Source organism: Tiliqua scincoides, chromosome 3, assembly GCF_035046505.1.
Source record: "Tiliqua scincoides isolate rTilSci1 chromosome 3, rTilSci1.hap2, whole genome shotgun sequence".
In the NCBI taxonomy this organism is placed as follows: Eukaryota; Metazoa; Chordata; class Lepidosauria; order Squamata; family Scincidae; genus Tiliqua; species Tiliqua scincoides.
In genome coordinates, this window is record NC_089823.1 from 80,755,128 (window position 1) to 80,774,738 (window position 19,611).

The following is a 19,611-nucleotide window of genomic DNA, read 5'->3' on the forward strand; positions in this document are numbered from 1 at the left end:
TCTTAGTCATGTTTACTCGGAAGCAGTGGGCCATAATTTGGGCCTGGCCTTGCTTGCAAGCCAAAATAGGTCCCTACCCCCACCTACATACCTCCTGTTCAAGAGAATGGACTGGAGGAATGGTGGTTTGACTGCTGCTTGGTCAGTCTCCCCTCCCTCATCCCCACAGCCCTTTTCCCTGCTCAAAAGCAGGAAGAACAGGTGTTTAGTTAGTTCGCCTGGCCCAGAACAGCAAATGTGCTGAGTACACTGGCAACGTTGTATCAAACAATCCCAGTTTTTCTGCCCACTCTAGAGATGGAAAAGGGGCAGGGATCACTGTGCTGCTATGGTACAATCCTGTTCCACTTCTGAAATTCCAAAGCACACAGAATTTCTCATCCGTTGCCTATGCAACGTGAATCAGGCAAGTTCATAGTTGGGCCAACAGTAACGCCCTCAGAACGATTTTTAACAAATTTTTTCCCAATCTCAACTCAAAAGCCAGAAAAAATGTGTGTGTGTGGGGGGGGGGGATGAATGTGATGCACTGGCAGACATAGATCACGCAATTTTCCCAACTATTACCATCTACAAATGCTCTGCTGCCATTCATATTGGTTACCTCAACAAATGTGGGTTTGGGGACACCAGTGTGTCGAAACAGCATGTAGTTCCAACTCCTATTCTAAACAAGGCAGCTCTTAAAGCACTTGACAAAATTCCTCCTTGTGGGTGTGCTTACCCCAAAAAAATGGGGAACTAGATTTTAAAGGAACACAGGCCTGTTCAGAAAATTAAATGCAATCCGGGTCATTAAAATGAGTTTCTTACTTGTTGCAAAACAGAGTCATAACAGCTTGAATCTCTATATATAAAACAGAACATTCCCACCCTCTATGTCCCCTTGAAAAGTCATTCTTGAGGTTCAGGAACCATTTGAAATGGTATGGGATGTGGGGCAGGAAACTGCAGTGGAAAGGGAACTGACTGAAGTATAGTTGCCCCCTTGCATCAGCAAAGTGCCTTCTGTTCACACAAGAGCACCTTTGGATCCAAACCAACGATAAGGCCAAATTTCTCAGCAAATTCAAATATTTGCCCACCAACCTGGTACTAGTATGGAATTGGCTGGCAAGACTGCCTTGCCTTCACAATTGAGGTCAATGCATTCTTGGGCAGAATGGCACCAATTGTTACCACAGAATTTACTCTTAGTCTTGCTAAAATCCCTGAAAATGCACTACTGCAGTAATTTGAAACACCCTTTATGGGCTGAGAACCTAATTCTACCAACATTAGATTCAAGACTGCACATACAGAACAACTGTTATGCCTACTCCAACCAAATGCAGGGAAAGCAAAGAGAGGGGCCTAGAACAATGGGAAGGTGCAGGGGGATCAGTGGTGAAACTTGGAGGGGGGAGGGGGTAGGAGCAGATGATGGGGAAGAGCTAAAGAGAATGAACAGAGAAAGGGGGGAAGACAGCACAAAATTACTAGAAAGGAGTACACATAAAAAATAACTCAGCTGAAAAGGAACCATGACAAATTGCTATTCCATTAACAACAGTTAACTACCACCATTGCCATATAGCCAACAGGAATGTGGGCAGTTGGGTTGGTTTGGGAGGGTGGTGGTTTGTGCTTGCTTCATTGTTATTAATTGGTTATGCTAACTATTTTCATTGTTCTTGAGTCTGATCAATATGACCAACTTCCATCTCCTCCATAAGTGAAAATAATCTACATTATCCAAATCACTGGGTAACAGCTGTTATAAAACTTTCATTCATTTCAGTGTAGTTTGTGCCAAAGTCCTGTGCTGTGCACAGGAATGACACTATATAAGCACCACCATAATGTCTCAAGGACCACTAGTTGCACAGCACCTGAGCTTAGACCGGAGACACAAAACTGCCTTGTCTTTCAAGCAGAAATTCTCACCAGTGGGGAAAAAAAAAATCTCGTGTAATGTCAAGAAGAAGCTGTGTTAAAGTTGTGTTTAAAGAAGTTTTAAACAAACATGTTTAAAGATAAGGTAAAGGGAAAAATTTCTGAACAAGAATTATTTCATTTGGACAATGTGCAGAAGTTGAGCTACAGCCATCATATCACTACTCACTGGCTATGCTGCTACATCAGTAGCCAAAGTTCAACAAAGGTGTCCCTCCTTATTCACTGGGGACAGGTTCCCACAGCTGCCACAGCAGATATTGGAAATTGTGGCGAACCCTATAGGAAGCAGTTCAAAAATCCCCCCCATCGCACAAATGTCTTATTTGCTCTCTCATTGCAGTTGTCCTGTTGTGGTCTCCTGTGCCTGGCTGTTTCTGTTTCTGTGTTGTCTGCAAAATGCTAACAGGAAGTGGAGTGGAGGGCTGAAAACACAATCAAAAACAATTTCAGCCCTCCAAACGACTTCCTGATAGCATTTGCAGACAGCACAGGAACAGCCAGATATAGGAGACCATGACAGGAGGGCTGCAATCTGAGACCGGGCAAGTCATTTACATGATGGAAGGGGGAATTTGTGAATCATGGATAACTGAAACAGCAGATACGCATTACAGGGGACACATATATATTACTTACACACTAGTGACCTCAGGACTGAAAGAATTAAAAATGCTTATAAACTGCAAAGGGATAATAGTAGAAAAGTGATTTAATAACTACCACTTAAAGCTACATCTTGTTGACTAGGTACCAGGTGGTCAGAAAGGATTTCTCTTTGCAGGTTAGGTGTCAATGAAGTAAGTTCTTTAGTTCATGGTATAGCTGAGTTGCCCCATAAAGTGCCCCCCAAAAAGGGAGAGCTAAAAAAGGATTTCATTGGGTCGCACCTGAACTTATTGTTTGGTCTTCAACAGCAAGGAGGAAAATTACTCATTAACAGTGTTCATAAGCTAACAGAGGTCTGTTAGAAGTCACTGAAGTTGATATAATTGCCTACACTGACCAAGTCGAACAGCTCTAAAAACCAATCATGCCTTAACCTACCAGGAGTTCAGACACAGTATTTAGAACAAATGGATATTTAAATAAAAATAATTATCTAGTTAAAAATTACAGTTTCAGATCATAATCTATGAACTCAAATATCTGAAGAGTAAGCAATAAAGGCAATAGTCACAATTCCATTATGTCACACAAACAATGAAGCTTTTAAAAAGACACTGAAATGTTTTAGAAGCAACCTGAAACTTAAGTTTTGAATTACTTTCCCAGCATCGCACCCAATCTCATCCCACCTTTGGGTCTAGCCAGGTAATATTGTCTACCACACTTTTTGACTTCTAATACTGCATCTCAAGGATGTGCTGTGAACATATGCATTATTACAACACTATGCAAGTATTCAATTTCACACATACCTCAAACCTGAAATGCAGTTTCCCTGTGAACTCACTAATAAAACAGAAGCTTTCTCTGTGCATGTAAGAAAAGATACATTTCTGAATACATTATCTGAATTTTTAATTCAGATAATCAAATGTAAAGTTTTTCTAATTTGGTAGAGAAATGTAAATTATTACATTTCTGTTTGCACTGAAACACATTCTAGAATCAATTTAAATAAACTATTGACCTGAAAAAGCACATACAATACTTCTTCTGGAATTGTAACCCCCCTCCCCCCAGCTACCTGTTTTACAAACACCTAAAAATAAAGGAGATTTAGCTTGTCCAAGAGTATCATGCAATGAGACTGAAGTTGATATCCACCTGGGTCAGCTCAGATACCAATAATCCATGGTATATTTTAAATCAAGAGAACTGCACCACTTACCCATCTACCTTGGTCCTATATAGGAAAACATAATAAAAGTGTATTAATGAAATATGAACATCCTTTTAGTCTTATCAATCTTCAAAAATAGGATAAATTTAAAAAAATAATTTCAATTCATTAAAATCCCCAGTGACATTTTCATATAGAATGAAAAATGAAGTACTGCAGGCAGAACAGTTGTATGTTAAATAATAAGTAGCAAGATTTATTGACATATTGGAAGATGGATGTTGCATAAGATTTGAAAAATTCAAGAGGAGATTGCATTTAGAACATCCTCAGTGGTTCCAATACTCTTAGTTGAGAGCTATATAAATCTGAAATGGGACATGAATTGATTTTTCACTTGTATGGGAACAAGAAGTCTGCTTGTCAAAACTTTATCATCTTATTTGACCTTGTATGTGTAGATAATTTTAGAATTCACTGGGGAGAAAACAATCAGCTCTCTAAAACTAGAATCTGAATTGAATAAAAGTATATTTGTACAACCCCAATGTACATTAACTACAATCTATTAACTATAATCTATTATACTATTGGTATCTGAGTCTAAACACAAGTTGAGTAAGATTTATAATGGAACTACTATTGGAGGTACAGTCCAGTTTTGTTTTTTTTAAACACATAGGTTCTGGACATGTCTTCTTATACAAAGACCTTGGTTTAAAATAGTGATGATTAATACAATGAGTAATTAGTGAGCTATCACTAAATCTCAGACCCTGCTTAATTGCATACACATAACTGTTCTAAGAAATCATTATTCCTTAACTGATTTGTTCACAGTTGCAAAAATTGTGGTAGACAAACACTGGAGAAGCCCCCAAATGCCTACAATTAATGACTGGATTACAAGAGAGCTGTTAGTTGCACAATTAACAAAATTGAGTGAAATCATTCAGTTAAGAAGCAGAAGACAGAACAGAAAAGTCTGGAGAAGTTGACATCCTTTTCCACCTTTTTCCTCCCCCATCCTATTTCCAAGGATCCTCCAACCCTCAAAGGAAGATTTTCATGGGCCACAGGGAGCTGTGATGGAGCGGGACAGGGGAGCCTTGATACCGTACACTTCTATCCACATGTCCGAGACCAACTCAGTGCATATAATTGCATTTCAATATTTTAAATTGATTTAAGATAACACAATCTATACTTTATGCTTTTACTACATTTAAACTACATGTTACTTTTGTATAAACAGATTTATACATACACTGGCCACCACACTTCTGGTAGTGCCCGTCTGGCTCTTGCAGTTTACCATGCTAAACTGCCAACAATGTAACTTGTAGCACCACTGGGGAAGCAGGTGAGTGTCCAATATCCCACCTCTTTCAGATCACATTCAATTTAATTCTCAGAGTCATCTAGATGTCTGGCCTGCTCATTGGTTGAACACACTGTATTATAACACAACATTAAGTGAGCCAGTGTACTAAGAATGCATTCCTAGGTCTGCTCGGAAAGAAGTTCCAAACATTTCTATGACCTACATAATCAAGTGCCTCCAAATTAAGAATTCTGTAGTGTGCAGGTTTAACTAGTCTACCCTTTTCTTGATTTGTCACACCAGGACAAATGCAGGACTCTATTTTGCGAAGCACCCGACAACTACCTTGTCTTTCTTATCTTGCCTAGCATATGGAAAACATGGGATGACTGCAGTAACACGAGAGGAGGAGGCAATCTTGCAAGCATTGATCATGATGAGAAGTTCCATCAAGTTGTCGTTTATTTCACCACAACCACTCTGGACAATGTACACATCTTCTCCTCTTACGCTTTCGCCAATCTCTACACTGAAAGACAGAAAATAAAACCATTTTAAATGTATAAAGCAGAAAGCCAACATTTAGATACTCTAAAGCAGTGATTTTTTACCTTTTTGTCTCGTGGCACACTGAGAAGGTAATAAAATTGTCAAGGCACGAACCAATCCTTTGATAATTGACAAAAAACTGTATTGCCAGCAGGGGGCTCACATCCCCAATAGTCCTACTAATAAATGGCCCTCCCCCAAACTCCCACAGCACACCTACAGACCATTTGCAGCACACCAGTGTGCCAGGACACTGTGCTTGAAAATGGCTGCGCTAAGGACTGTGCCTGAGCAATGAGTGTGCTACTTCAAGTTTTCAATGAAACTAGTTCACTCACCAGATATCAAGTACACACTTACCCCCCAAATCAAGAGAAAGTCTATTCAAATAAGCTGAAATGTAACCTTAAAGAGGGGACAACATGAGGGAAATGAAGTTTTAGGTCAATCCCTCCAATACAGTCGTAGTTCATTGAATGTCTATCAGTTTGGATGTCAAAAACTGCCTTTGAAAAATAAATTAGTGATTTCTACATCTTCGGGGGACTCCCTAGAAACGTAGAAGTAGATAAATTTGGAAGCTAAAAGAAAAGATATTTTTTTAATCCCCAAGACACCTCTTTGAGCTTTCAGGATAAGTGACCTTTCAGAAGACTTCAGAACGTACAATACATACAGTGATAAGAAAATGCTTAACTCATATAGGTGTCTGAAAATCCCATCTGTTTTGCTTCCGTTTTTGGGGGGTACCCCCAACTGTAGGTATACAACAGTCCAGAATTTCTCCATAGCTTTCTATGGGCAACAATAATTTCTATTCCAAGAGAAGAGGTGAGGAAGCATCTAAGGAAACCAAAACTGGGCAGGCCATGCTAATTCAGCCAATAGTGGAGGGGAGTTGAAAAAAAATGTGCAGGTATTCACTGAAAGAGATGCAGAAAAATAGGAGCAAATGGAAAAGAGAAGGATTTGACCTCTCGAGCCTCTAAGCAGCTTATAGGAAAAGCCCAAACACCTTAAACACATTGGCCCATTTTTTTTCTTTGCTTTCCCCCCCCCCCAAAATGAAACTCTCTTTTTCCTCTCCCTTACTATAAGTAGCATGTGGTATGTGTGAACCAGAGCTGAATCATATTGGGGCAGCATGTTATCTTCCTACCCAGCTGCTTCAGCTTTGCCTTGTATTGCATGGATGCATACACTGGGCAGGGAAAAAAGGTCAACACAGTTGTTTAAAGCAAAGCCTGGTTTGACCCCAAATACCCTAAAAGGGGGCTGGGCAGGGCAATGTGCTGCGAGGTTAAAGAGAGCCCTCCACCTATACAGAGTTGTTTCAGGACAGAGGAAGCACTATAAGGCTAGCACTTTTCCTCCTGGGGTAAGGCATACACCTCAACATTTTGCTGTAGGGTTTGTTCACTTACGCCCATGATTTCCAACCACTGTGCCATGGCACAATGGTGTGCCATGGATGGTTTGCAGGTGTGCAATGGGAGTTTGGGGAGGGTCATTTATTAGTAGGGCAATCTGGGGATGTGGGCTCTCTACCAGCAGCATGGTGTCCTTGTCAAAAAACTGAAGGTGTGCCTTGATCATTTTGGAGCCTTGTCAGTGTGCCATGAGATGAAAAAGATAAAAATCGCTGACTTGCACATTACAAGGTAGTTAACTACCAATGAACATTTAAAGTTCAAACACAAGTAATTGACAGGTCTCACTGAGGTTAATATGAGGGTCTTAAGCACATGCTTACTGTTCTCATTGAAATCAATGGAAGTTCAAAGTGCTCCACTTTGACTTGATTGTACCAATACTTGGCATCAGTCTGTTACAAAAACCTCACTTTATTCCAGATGTATCAAGGACAAAATTACTAATTAACCATGTGGATTTTCACCACTCTCTTCCAAGTTTAAGCAATCTCTTGCAGTGATGATGCAGATAAAAGGGCAATCTAACAAGATTTTCCTCCAGAACATCAATGTTTGCTTTATGCAATTGATCAGTCAGCTGTTCAGAACCTTCAGTTCACAGCAAGTTCGCAGTAAAAATGTGCCAATGAAACCTTTAGATCAGCGATTTTCAACCTTTTTCATCTCACGGCACACTGATGAGGCAATAAAATTGTCAAGACACACCAACAGGTTTTTGACAATTGACAAGGCACACCATGCTGTTGGTGGAAGGGCTCACATTCACCATTGGCCCTACTAATAAATGATGTTCCCCCAAATTCCTGTAGCGCACCTGTGGACCACTTGCGGCACACCAGTGTGCCACAGCACAATGGCTGCTTTAGATAATCAGGAAGACAAAGCTAAACATACAGCAGGTGCTTAAGGTGAAATTTTAATCACTTGCCTGCAGCACTTTAAATTTGCATTCTTTCATAAATATATAACAGAAGCTGTAATGTCATCATTAAAGCAGAGTCCCAAAAGAGCTTACTTTCTCAATAGGGTTATCTTACCCAAGTCACTATCTCACTACTTCAGGTACACTCTTGTAATGCCAGATTACACTATACCTGTTAGACTGGAACCTATGAATATAGAATATATTCATATTCTATATCTATTTGACAAAGCCAAAAATTGTTTTTTAATTCAATGTACATTCTAGTTAATGTAGTCAACCCACCCACAGCTAATGTTAAGTTTCACTAGTGCAAATGATCTCAGCGTTTAGCCCAGGGGTGCTCAATAGGTGGATCGCAATCTACCGGTAGATCGTGAGGCAATATGAGTAGATTTCGGAGTGCCGACCCCCCCCTTCAGGTGCCTCTGGGAGAAAACGCCGGGAGTAAGGCCCATTGTACTCAATGGGGCTTATTCCCAGGTAAGTGTGGCTAGGATTGCAGCCTTACAGCCTAATCCGAGGCATGTCTACTCAGGAGTAAGTCCTGTTATACTCAGTGGGGCTCAAGGTACACCAACATACATTGTACACATAAATGTTATATGTTATGATGGCGCGAACATTGTAAAAAAAACTCTGGTAGATCTCTGGGCCTTGCTGGGTTTCAAAGTAGCTCTCGAGCCAAAAAAGTGTGAGCATCCCTGGTTTAGCCTATATGCGAGGTTCTTAAACTTTTCAGCATAGGGACCCAACTGAAAAAAGTTTCACTTTACTAGCCACTCAAGCCTCTGTGGCTAAAATGGTGATTGGGCAGCAATGCTCTGCCCTCATGAAGTAGCAAGTTGTTTAACCCTTGATGCATATAGCCTAATCTTCCTTATCAGTGTTGTGACCCATAGTAACCAAAAATTGGGTCATGATCCATGGGTTAAATACCACTGGCCTATGTGAACAAAAAGACAGAGGAGCCAATTTTAAGATATCCCCAACATACTTATTTCTGTAAATTAATTGCTACAGCAATAGTATGCTGTAGCTCAGTGTTTGAACTGCTAGCTCAAGTTTTATTTAAAAAAACAAACCTCTGAAGTAGTATGTTTAAAAGTCACAACATCAGTAAACACTGGAAACATATGCTGCATCTTTATGTGGGTGGCTCATGAAAATTTGTATTGTGCATTATGTATAACAGATTTTCTTGTTCCAAATACTATAAATTGGTATTGGCACCGTATACATTTCATTTCTTTAATTTTACTTTGCTGTCTACTCTTCTCTCACCCTCCCAACATTTCCCACTCAGCCTGGCTGCCTTCAGAGCCTGGAAACAGTGAAACTGGGTAGTATGAAAGGTTAGGTGGGAACTTGCCCTAAACTATATAACCCAGTAAGCTACCTGTTGCTACCTGTTCAAAATTAACTCATGTGACTGAGATAAAGGAAAAAGCCAACAAAACACTCTCTTCAAAACCTGATCAAGCTCACAGAGCAAGGTAACCTGTTCAAGGCCACATGTAAACAATGGCAGGCTAGCTTTACTACTTTACTGAAGGATAGGTGGCAACTTTAATCTGCGATGGTTAAAATTGTTACATGGGAACTGGCTGCTGTGGTTCAACAGAAAGAAATGCTGATTTCCCTTCCATCTTCCTGAACAGAGTGATGCCATTGCAGATACTCTGATTAGGAGCTGGGGCTGCTGGCAGAGACCTATACTGAGCTTTTCAGCTTGGAAAATGCCCCATTGCATGCATGTTTCCTGCTGCTATATATCAGGGCAATGGCTTATCAGCAGCCTGTTTAAGAAAAAACTAGAAACTATCTTTGCATGGCTCTTGAGCTTGCTAGAGGTCAAAAGTCAAAAGCCTGAACAAGAGGCAAGGATTTCATGAGTAAGCAAGCCATGGCCACCTACTGGCAGCAAATCTGAAAAAAATTACATGTTATGTAAGAAGCATATTTTATTTTTAATATATCATTCAAGTGGTAAATATATTTGAGAATGTAAAGTTATTCTTACAGATTTTCTTCTAATAGCCTAGCAGGACTCTAGTTGCCTGTATATTTAATAGGGGGGAAAAGCAGCAACAAGTATGTGTTAATCTGTAGTACTTAAAAATTCATAGTACATAGGGAAGAAGTACCTTAACTACTTTACACGTTTTGAGCAATACAGAAACCAGGTAGTTTTAGAAGTCAACCTGAAGAACTACTTTTAAGGTCTATTTTGTAGCAAGACTGCTACAAAAGATCTATAATCAACTACCAAAAAAAGGGAGGCAACAATTACCTCTGGCATTCTTAACTCACATTAAGTTCCCTACTTAAATACAGGTCAGGTTCTGGGGTCTGTACTTAAGCCAAAATGTTGGAGCCACAGGTTCCTCCAGCCCAGCACTATCATGTCTCTGCGAAAGCATCACTGAAGGACATATTGTGCCTGTGTGAAACCTGTGAAACGCAGTTACCCACAACTCAGGGAGAAGGGAGATTGTATAGTCATATTCCAACTGCCAGCCAAGTGGCTACACGTGCTACCATCTCCCTAGTTCTTGCTACTAGCAGCACATTTCAGAAGCTGGCATAAATGACAGCTGTTTTAAAGAGACAGTAACAATCACCATAAACTGGGGAATAACCAAGCAAAATGGATTGTGTTCCAATTCTGCCACGCAGAAGTAGGTTCCCCCAAATCCATTCACACGGGTCAGGTGGTCCCCTGGAGAGTGATGAGATGCAATATAGGGAAGTTGCCAAGGAAGGACGGATGAGTCTGCAAACATCACCACTGTCTTGTGCTGACAGATGTACGCCCTGTTTGTCCCAATCTAGTTTGAGATACAGTCCAAGAAAAACAAGATGATCCTAAGCAAGGTGCCAAAACCACCAACTTCCCCTTAGTTCCACTAGACGCCCCCCCCCTCACTACCTATGATGTCCCAGGTTACAGAGAGACCCTGGATCACACTGAATAACCTGGATGTTTGTCATTGGAAAATATAATGTCTGAAGGAATTCTTAGAAGTCTTTCCTAAACAATATATGCTAATCAAACTGGTTTCAACCCACTACTGAAAATATCAGTTTTCACATATGGAAGCCAAAAGGGCTTCCATTAGTTCAGCCTAACTAATGGATATTTCCATTGATTGTTATAACAACTCTGTGTACTGATCCCTCTCATATTGTTCTACTAATAATTTTTTTTCCAGGAAAATCTCTCTCCCCCCCCCCCCCCACTATACAAAGCTATGCAAATCTCCTGCACCACTCAATATGTACGTACATGTGTATATTTGCAGACATACTGCTAGGTACAGGCAACCTATTATGTGCAATTTTGGACAAAACTATTCCATTTCATAGAGCTGGACACGCTGGCAGGCTATTGATTCTGGAACTTGGCCCCTAAGCTGGTCCAACAGAACAAGAGTTTGTTGACCCTCAGGCCAAGGTTTATCAATGTACACAGCCATTTGCCTCAAGGCTCACCTCTTCCACGCAAGAGTTTTTCTGGGAGTGGCTTCCCAGTATTTTCGTACTGAACCAATTGGTTAATTGTTCACTTTTAATAACGTAGAATGCTGAACATGCACTTACAAACCCTAGAAATAGCATGGCAATAAGAACTGGATCAATGCAATTAGGAAGGTCTCTAGAAATACTAATCCAGGTGGGCAAATTCATTGCTTCGTCCTCAGAAGAACAAACAAAATGCTCTTTGAATTGCACTGAAAATATTTGTTTTTCCATCCATTGTCTTAGGCTGCAATTTAAATAACCTAACAGAAAACATGGACTGGTTCACACACAAATTAAAAGCATACATGCACAATATTTAATGGTCAAATATGGTCAAATCTAATAAGCACATATCTACAATCCCAGATACACCTGCTAATTACCTTGGACACCCAAGTTCACTGCCACAGTATATGTGGTGGTAAAGCAAATGTTTGCTGTCATGTAACTATGTGAAAGCTCCAGGTGTCCAGTGAATGCCTTGCACACAGGCAGGAAGTATTTCTACGTAATGCCTAATATGATGCCTAAGTAAGCCTAATATATTATAACAAAATCAGGAGGACAACAATGCTAGGAAACCTAGGGACTTTAAGGGATACCACTGCAGAGATCTACCAACTTATAGAAATAATTTCATTTCACAAGTCTGCACTATTGCCCAAGTGTCTTAAGACTAGCTGACCAATAACTACAGGTAGAAATGAAGCTAAGGCACTTTAGCTCTTTAAGCACTTTAATTAAGTGCTCTTTCATAAGAACATAAGAACAGCCCCACTGGATCAGGCCATAGGCCCATCTAGTCCAGCCCATCTAGTCCAGCTATCTCACAGCAGCCCACCAAATGCCCCAGGGAGCACACCTGATAACAAGAGACCTGCATCCTGGGGCCCTCCCTTGCATCTGACATAGCCCATTTCTAAAATCAGGAGGTTGCACATACACATCATGGCTTGTAACCCATAATGGATTTTTCCTCCAGAAACTTGTCCAATCCCCTTTTAAAGGCATCCAGGCCAGATGTCGTCACCACATCCTGTGGCAAAGAGTTCCACAGACCGACCACACGCTGAGTAAAGAAATATTTTCTTTTGTCCGTCCTACCCTCTCAACACTCAGTTTTAGTGGATGTCCCCTGGTTCTGGTGTTATGAGAGAGTGTAAAGAGCATCTCCCTATCCACTTTATCCTTCCCATGCATAATTTTGTATGTCTCAATCATGTCCCCCCTCAGGTGTCTCTTTTCTAGGCTGAAGAGGCCCAAACGCCGTAGCTTTTCCCCATAAGGAAGGTGCCCCAGCCCACTGATCATCTTAGTCATTCTCTTTTGCACCTTTTCCATTTCCACTATGTCCTTTTTGAGATGTGGCCTTACCATCGATTCGTACAACGGCATTATAATATTAGCCGTTTTGTTCTCAATATCTTTTCTAATGATCCCAAGCATAGAACTGGCCTTCTTTACTGCCGCCACACACTGGGTCGACACTTTCATCGACCTGTCCACCACCACCCCAAGATCTCTCTCCTGATCTGTCACAGACAGCTCAGAACCCATTAGCCTATATGTGAAGTTTTGATTTTTTGCCCCAATGTGCAGGACTTTACACTTACTTACATTGAAATGCATCTGTCATTTTGCTGCCCATTCTGCCAGTTTGGAGAGATCCTTCTGGAGCTCCTCACAATCACTTCTGCTCTTCACCACTTGGAAAAGTTTGGTGTCATCTGCAAACTCTGCCACCTCACTGCTCACCCTTGTCTGCAGGTCATTTATGGAGAGGTTGAAAAGCACCGGTCCCAGGACAGATCCTTGGGGCACACCGCTTTTCACCTCTCTCCATTGTGAAAATTGCCCATTGACACCCACTCTCTGTTTCCTGGTCTTCAACCAGGTCTCAATCCAGGAGAGGACCTGCCCTCTAATTGAGGACTGTGGAGTTTTTCAGTAGCCTTTGGTGAGGGACCGTGTTGAACCCCTTCTGAAAGTCCAGATATATAATGTCCACGGGTTCTCCCGCATTCACATGCCTGTTGACCTTTTCAAAGAATTCTAAAAGGTTTGTGAGGCAAGACTTACCCTTACAGAAGCCATGCTGATTCTCCCTCAGCAAGGCCTGTTCATCTATGTGTTTTGAGATTCTATCTTTGATGAGGCATTCCACCATCTTACCCGGTATAGATGTTAGGCTGACCGGCCTATAGTTTTCCGGGTCCTCCCTCTTTCCCTTTTTTCTCCTTTTATTTTGATCAAAGTTTCTCTCATGAAAAAGAAATGGAGGCATATTAGCCAACAGGTAAATGAGTGCCTGGTCTTGGTCACACAACACACTGCTAGGGCCTGGGATACCTAGCCAAGTGCATAGGCAGTACCTATTTGTGCGCATGGTACATGCGGTAACAGGCAGACATGCATTCGTGAGGCAGAGTAACACTCTCATTAGTCAGAAGAATTAGCAGCACAGCCCACCCTCCTAAAAAGAGTAATATATACTAAGACAGAAAGGGTGGGTTCTTGAGAAGCAAGAACAGCCTCATGAAAGAAACATAATGCAATTGAGGTCACAGAAAAAGTGTTCACAAAAAAAAAAGAATGCCCAATGCATCTTGCTGCTGCTCCCTTGCAAGTATCTTGTGTGCTCCTAGAGGCATCTGTTGGGCTGCTGTGAGATACAGGAAGCTGGACTAGATGGGCCCTGGGCCCATCCAGCAGGGCTCTTCTTATGTTCTTAAGTTTCAAGTCAGAAAAACAGGCCCATTATGGCACATGTATATATACTACAGGTTTGCATCTCCCTCTTCCTGTTTTTCACAACTACCATCATACCATCTGGAGCCACTGAATTTTTACACTTAGAGTAGCTATTTTCAACTGTTTCATTCACAAGGCACAGTGAAAAGGTGCTAAAATTGTCAAGGCACACCATCAGTTTTTCTTCTTTTCTTTTTTTTACAATTGACAAGACATACCATACTGCTGGCCTGGGGCTCACATCCCCCAATGACCCTACTAAAAAATGAGCCTCCTCCAAAGTCCTGCAGCACACCTGCAGAATATTCATGGCACACCAATGTGCCAAACTGCTTTTGGTCACAGATATGGAACAGAGGCGATCAGCACACAGTTTTTACACTTTCTAAGATCCAGGCCAGGTCACATGCCAGAAAAATCAAGATGAGGCAGGAGCAAGTAAGGAGGCTATAACCCTGCCAGTCAATTTAGGCCAGCTTAAGGCTGAAATCCAAAGCACATCTACTTGAAATCAACTAGCTTACTTCCAAGTTCACGCATGTTTAAGACTCAGGAATGTAAAAGTTCTCGCATCCAAATGCAGGAAATTCAGCACTGTTTGTTTTTAGTTAACATTCCGTGTATATTAACTTCTGCATTAGCACTCTCACAGTGCAATTCTGTGCATGTTTGCCAAGTGGTAACACACACTGATCAACAGAGCTTCCTCTAGCGCAGTGGTTCCCGAAGTTCTCCTTAAGAGGAGGGAACCATGTAGGTATTTGCTGCAGCGGGGGAACTGCAACAACATGACCCCCAGGATTGCACTGCTGCTGGGAAGGGTTTTTTTTGTTTGTTTGTCTTTAAAACACTAACCTCCAGCCAGCACTTGAGTTCTGGGAGGTCCAGGGGTCTGGGGAAGAAAAGAAAAAACAAGTACTTCCAGTTTTCATCGCAAAACCGGAATGCCTTTTTTTTCTTTTTTTTCACAGTCACAGAGGCTTGGGAACCCCCGCAGAGGTCTCCCCAGACTCCCCCCCCCCAGACTCCAGTGTGGGCTGGAGGCAAGTAAAAAAGCCCTCCCATCACCGGCAGCAGCGCAATCCTGAGGATCGCGTTGCTACCTTCCCCCACTCCCTGGATGGCAGGTTGCAACCCACCAGTTTGGGAATCACTGCTCAAGTGTGTTTAGAACTGGAGCCTCACCCAGCAAGCAAGTTATTTCAAGCTGAACAAATCTGGGAGAAAATGAACTTAATTTGCAACTTCCCAAGCTGAAATCCTTAACAGCCCCTCAGTGCTGACTGCTGAGATTTGAGATCAGATGACTTGGAAGCTGCTGCCCCAGGCATGAGTGGTGCAGTATGGAGTTGGACTGCCTCTCCCACACCAGTTTGTAGGACAGTTTTGATATGGACACTTGCAAAGGGAGATGCATGCCTTGTGGCATATGCCCCCTGACCCTCTCTGCTCCCCAAATCCGGATGCTGGAGCTGTTTAAAAGCACTGACCATTCTCAAACTGGTGAATGTCTACCGGGTTCTTCTCTGTACTTTTTTGTCTGTAGAGTCTGATACGTGTTGCTGTTCCATTAGATTTTTTGGGGAGGGGGGTTTGCTGGTGCTGAAGCACAGAGCCCTGGGGCTGAGAATTTCACCCAGCTCCTAGATCCAAAGCATATTTGTCTCAATAGTATTCAACTCAAGTCTCCCAGCAAGCCTGGATAAGTTGCTTAGCTGGTCCTGCTGCCAACAAAAACAGTTCAGGGGTTTTCAAGGTACCACAGACCACCTAAGCAGCTGCAAGCCACCTCTCTTCTTCCCCTTGAGAAACAAAATGCAGACCTTGCAATTCCTGCTGTGGACTGGAAAGGAAGAAAACACAAAATGGTACATGCACGTATGTAAAGAGCTGTTACTGTGCACCATTAGTTATGTCACAGGCTGTATCAAACAAGGACTATTTGAACTAACAGAGCAGTGATTCCCAAACTGTGGGTCAGAACTCACCGGTGCGGGAAGCAACCCTACTTTTGGGGATTGTGAAACTGACAAGATAATAGCTAATAAAGACAAAGTACTAACCCCAAGGAAAGTGAAATTCACAAGCAGGCAAACACACTTTGGCTCTTATTGAAGGGCGACACAAGGCTACTAGAATGGTCCTGATCTGATGAACATGGAGCTCAACGAACACTCCAGAAGGTGGACCCTCCACCATAGTAAAAAGGATAAAAAGAGAAGCTTGAGGTTGCTGAAGTGAAACTTTTTTAGCTTTGTAAAGCTAGGTGGGTCCTGATAGACTGTTGTTTGAAAAAGTGGGTCCCGGTACTAAAATGTTTGGGAACCACTGTGATAGAGTAATATAATGGGAGAATGGCATTTTTCCTAGGTACTAAACATTACATGTGAATGCTGGGACAATAAAATATTCCTTCAATACAAATGTTATCTTGGACAGATGCTTGGATGCTCCACACAAAAGACCATCAAGAAAGGGCACATAAGCTGGGATGAACTATGTCTATCTCAAATAGTACTAACCAGATGTTCTTGTATTATAAGAAGCAACCTGGAAGCAGATTCTATTTCACTTCAGAGCAGGGTGAGAGGGAAAAGGAGACAGAAAAAAAGAGGCAAGAGAACAAATGCAATTTGATATGATTTTGCAGATTCTGGACACCAACAGCCAAGCTTTGCAGCCTACAAACACAGCATCCCAGATTTGAATTCATATTCAAAAAAAAATAAAGGCATTTTCAGATGTGTCCAGAAAAAAATGAGCTCCATGGATGTTAGCAAATGCATTTCCCCAGATCACAAGGGAAATTTCTAGTATCACAAATCCAAGGTTACCACAGCATTTGAAAGATGGGATAAACTTGTGGGTGATATCTGTAAAAACTTGTGAAATACTCTTTTGACCTATGCATATAGTGAGCAAAACAGGCAGAAACTTTCCATGCTTTCAAATGCATATGGAGAAGGAACAAATGTGGGTGGTTTGAGGGCTCACCATCAGATTAGCAATAGAGAGTACTGAACATGAACAATACTCAAAATCTTTTGTCCTAGGGTAGGAAGGTGCAATCTTGGGAATGCACCTCAAGTTTGATGTAAAGGCAAAAAAACACTAATGGGGCAATCACAGGACTAATACATACATTTGGTTAATGCCTAAATGATAAGAGAGAATTACAAACACACTATGTTAAAAGACATCTGTACCAGAGAGGCATGTCTTTCAGAAGAGGGAACTGGCCACAGCTGCCTGCCAAGTTCACATCTAGTAGGATACCCAGATCTGCAACAACCTGAATGTAAAAACAACCTTCGGACTAAACACCAGAATTTTGGCTAGCTAAAGCATACACAGAGGGCAATAAAGACTTCAGTACTGGCTTGTTTGCAGGGTTTCATTTTATAGAACAGGGTGAAGAATGAAGTGTGCCATGTTCCCCAGCCCTTTAAGAACATAAGGAATGCCCTAGAGAAACAGGCCAAAGGCCCATGTAGTCCAGCTTCCTGAATCTTACAGTGGCCCACCAGATGATTCAGGGAGTACACAGGACAACAAGAAACCTGCATCCTGATGCCTCCTTGCACAGGGCATTCCCCTCTCACACAACACCAGAACCAGAGGACATCCACTAAAATTGAGTGTTGGGAGACTTAGGACTGACAAAAGTAAATATTTCTTTACTCAGCGTGTGGTTAGTCTGTGGAACTCCTTGCTAAGGATGTGGTGATGGCATCTGGCCTGGATGCCTTTAAAAGGGATCTGCACAAACTTATGGAGGAAAGTCCATCACAGGTTGCATGCCATGATGCAGTGTTTCTCACAGTTTGGGTTGGTCCCCATTCATTTCAATACTTTATTTTTAATATATTAGACTTGATGCTACCATGGTATGACTGCATTTGGGGAAATGTTACAGACCTCTACTTTTAACAAGCATGTATATTCTTTTAACAACGATAATAAATGAGACTTAACCCTAGGTAAGTGTGGGTAGGATTGCAGCCTAGGATTGTTAAAAATTTTCCTGCTTGGTGATGTTACTTCTGGTGGGTCCTGACAGATTCTCATTGTACAAGGTAGCTCCCGGTGCTAAATGTGTGAGAACCACTGCCACGATGGGTTTGTGCAACCTCCTGATTTTAGAGGTAGGCAACCTCAGAATGCCAGGTGCAGGGGAGGGCACCAAATGCAGGTCACTTGTTGTCTTGAATGCTCCTTGAGGCATCTGCTGGGCCACTATGAGATACGGATGGGCTTTTGGCCTGCTCCAGTCAGGCTTTTCTTACTTTCTTATCCTGTGGCAAGGAGTTTCACAGGCTAATGACACGCTGGGTCATTAGTAACTATGAGATACAGATGGGCTTTTGACCAGATCCAGCCAGGCTTTTCTTACGTTCTTATCCTGTGGCAAGAAGTTCCACAGGCTAATGACACGTAAAGTTCCCAGGCTAATGACTGGGTAAAGGAACATTTTTTTGTATTTAACTCTTACACACAACATCTGTTTTAGTGGCTGTCCTGCTTGTTCTGGGGCTGTGTGCGAGAGGGAAAAGAACATCTCTCAGCCAACCCCTGCCTGATTTTGTGGGTGGTCCCCAGCCCCCCTCTTTCCTAGGCTGAAGAGCCCCAAGCGCTGCAGCCTTTGCTCACAGGGGAAGAGGCACCTGGGCAGACGCCATCACCACATACCCTGTGGCAAGGTGTTCCACAGGCTACGTATTTGCACCCAGCTTTAGTGGCTGCCCCCCTGGTCCTGGTGGTGGGTGTGAGGGAAAAGAGCTGGCCTGCCTGCCTGCCTGCCTGCCTGCCCCTCACCTGGTCTCCTGGTTGCTGAACTTCTTCGTCACCACCTTGCCCAGATCCAGCCCCAGCCGGTCCGCCACGCGCTGGGACAGGTCCTGGTGCGAGCTGCCGCTGAAGAGCACGATGTTCGGCATGGCCGGGCCGGGCCAGGCGCGCGCGGGAAGAGGTCAGGTGAGGGGCGCTCGCCGCAGCCACAGGCAAAGCGCGAGCGAGCGAGAGAGAAAGAGAGCGCGGGCGCGCACCGCAGGCAGGTCAAATACCCCCGCCCCGCCCCCTCGTGCCTGTCATCCTTGCCTACGCCCCGCCCCCTCGAGGGCGTGGCTTGGACCGGGATGGTAATGACGTCAATGAAGGAGCTCGGTTGCTACGAGACGGGGGCGGAGGAGGGACGCGTTGAAGCATAGAGGTAGAAATGGCTAGAGTGACTCATCGCTGAAACGCCGTTAAAAAAAGGAAAAACGTCAGAACGCTCTGTATAGACTCAGGAGGCCGTCGCTGTAGCGCCCGCCAGCGCCACAAAGGAAAAGCAAAGCCGCTTGTCCTGATACAAACTACGACCTTACTTAGTGACTCTAGACTT

General features: G+C 42.7%; 1 protein-coding gene across 1 annotated transcript in view; it reads right to left on the reverse strand.

The window, feature by feature from the left end:
- Positions 1 to 19,232, reverse strand: part of PRPS2 (phosphoribosyl pyrophosphate synthetase 2) — a 28,657-nt gene extending 9,425 nt beyond the window's left edge. The window contains exons 1-2 of the mRNA XM_066621668.1: positions 19,044 to 19,232; positions 5,394 to 5,577 (exon numbers count right to left, since the gene is read on the reverse strand). Of these exons, the coding sequence (XP_066477765.1) occupies positions 5,394 to 5,577; positions 19,044 to 19,165 (306 nt within the window). The 5' untranslated portion in view covers positions 19,166 to 19,232. The remainder of the gene's footprint in view (positions 1 to 5,393; positions 5,578 to 19,043) is intronic.
- Positions 19,233 to 19,611: the final 379 nt, after the last annotated feature.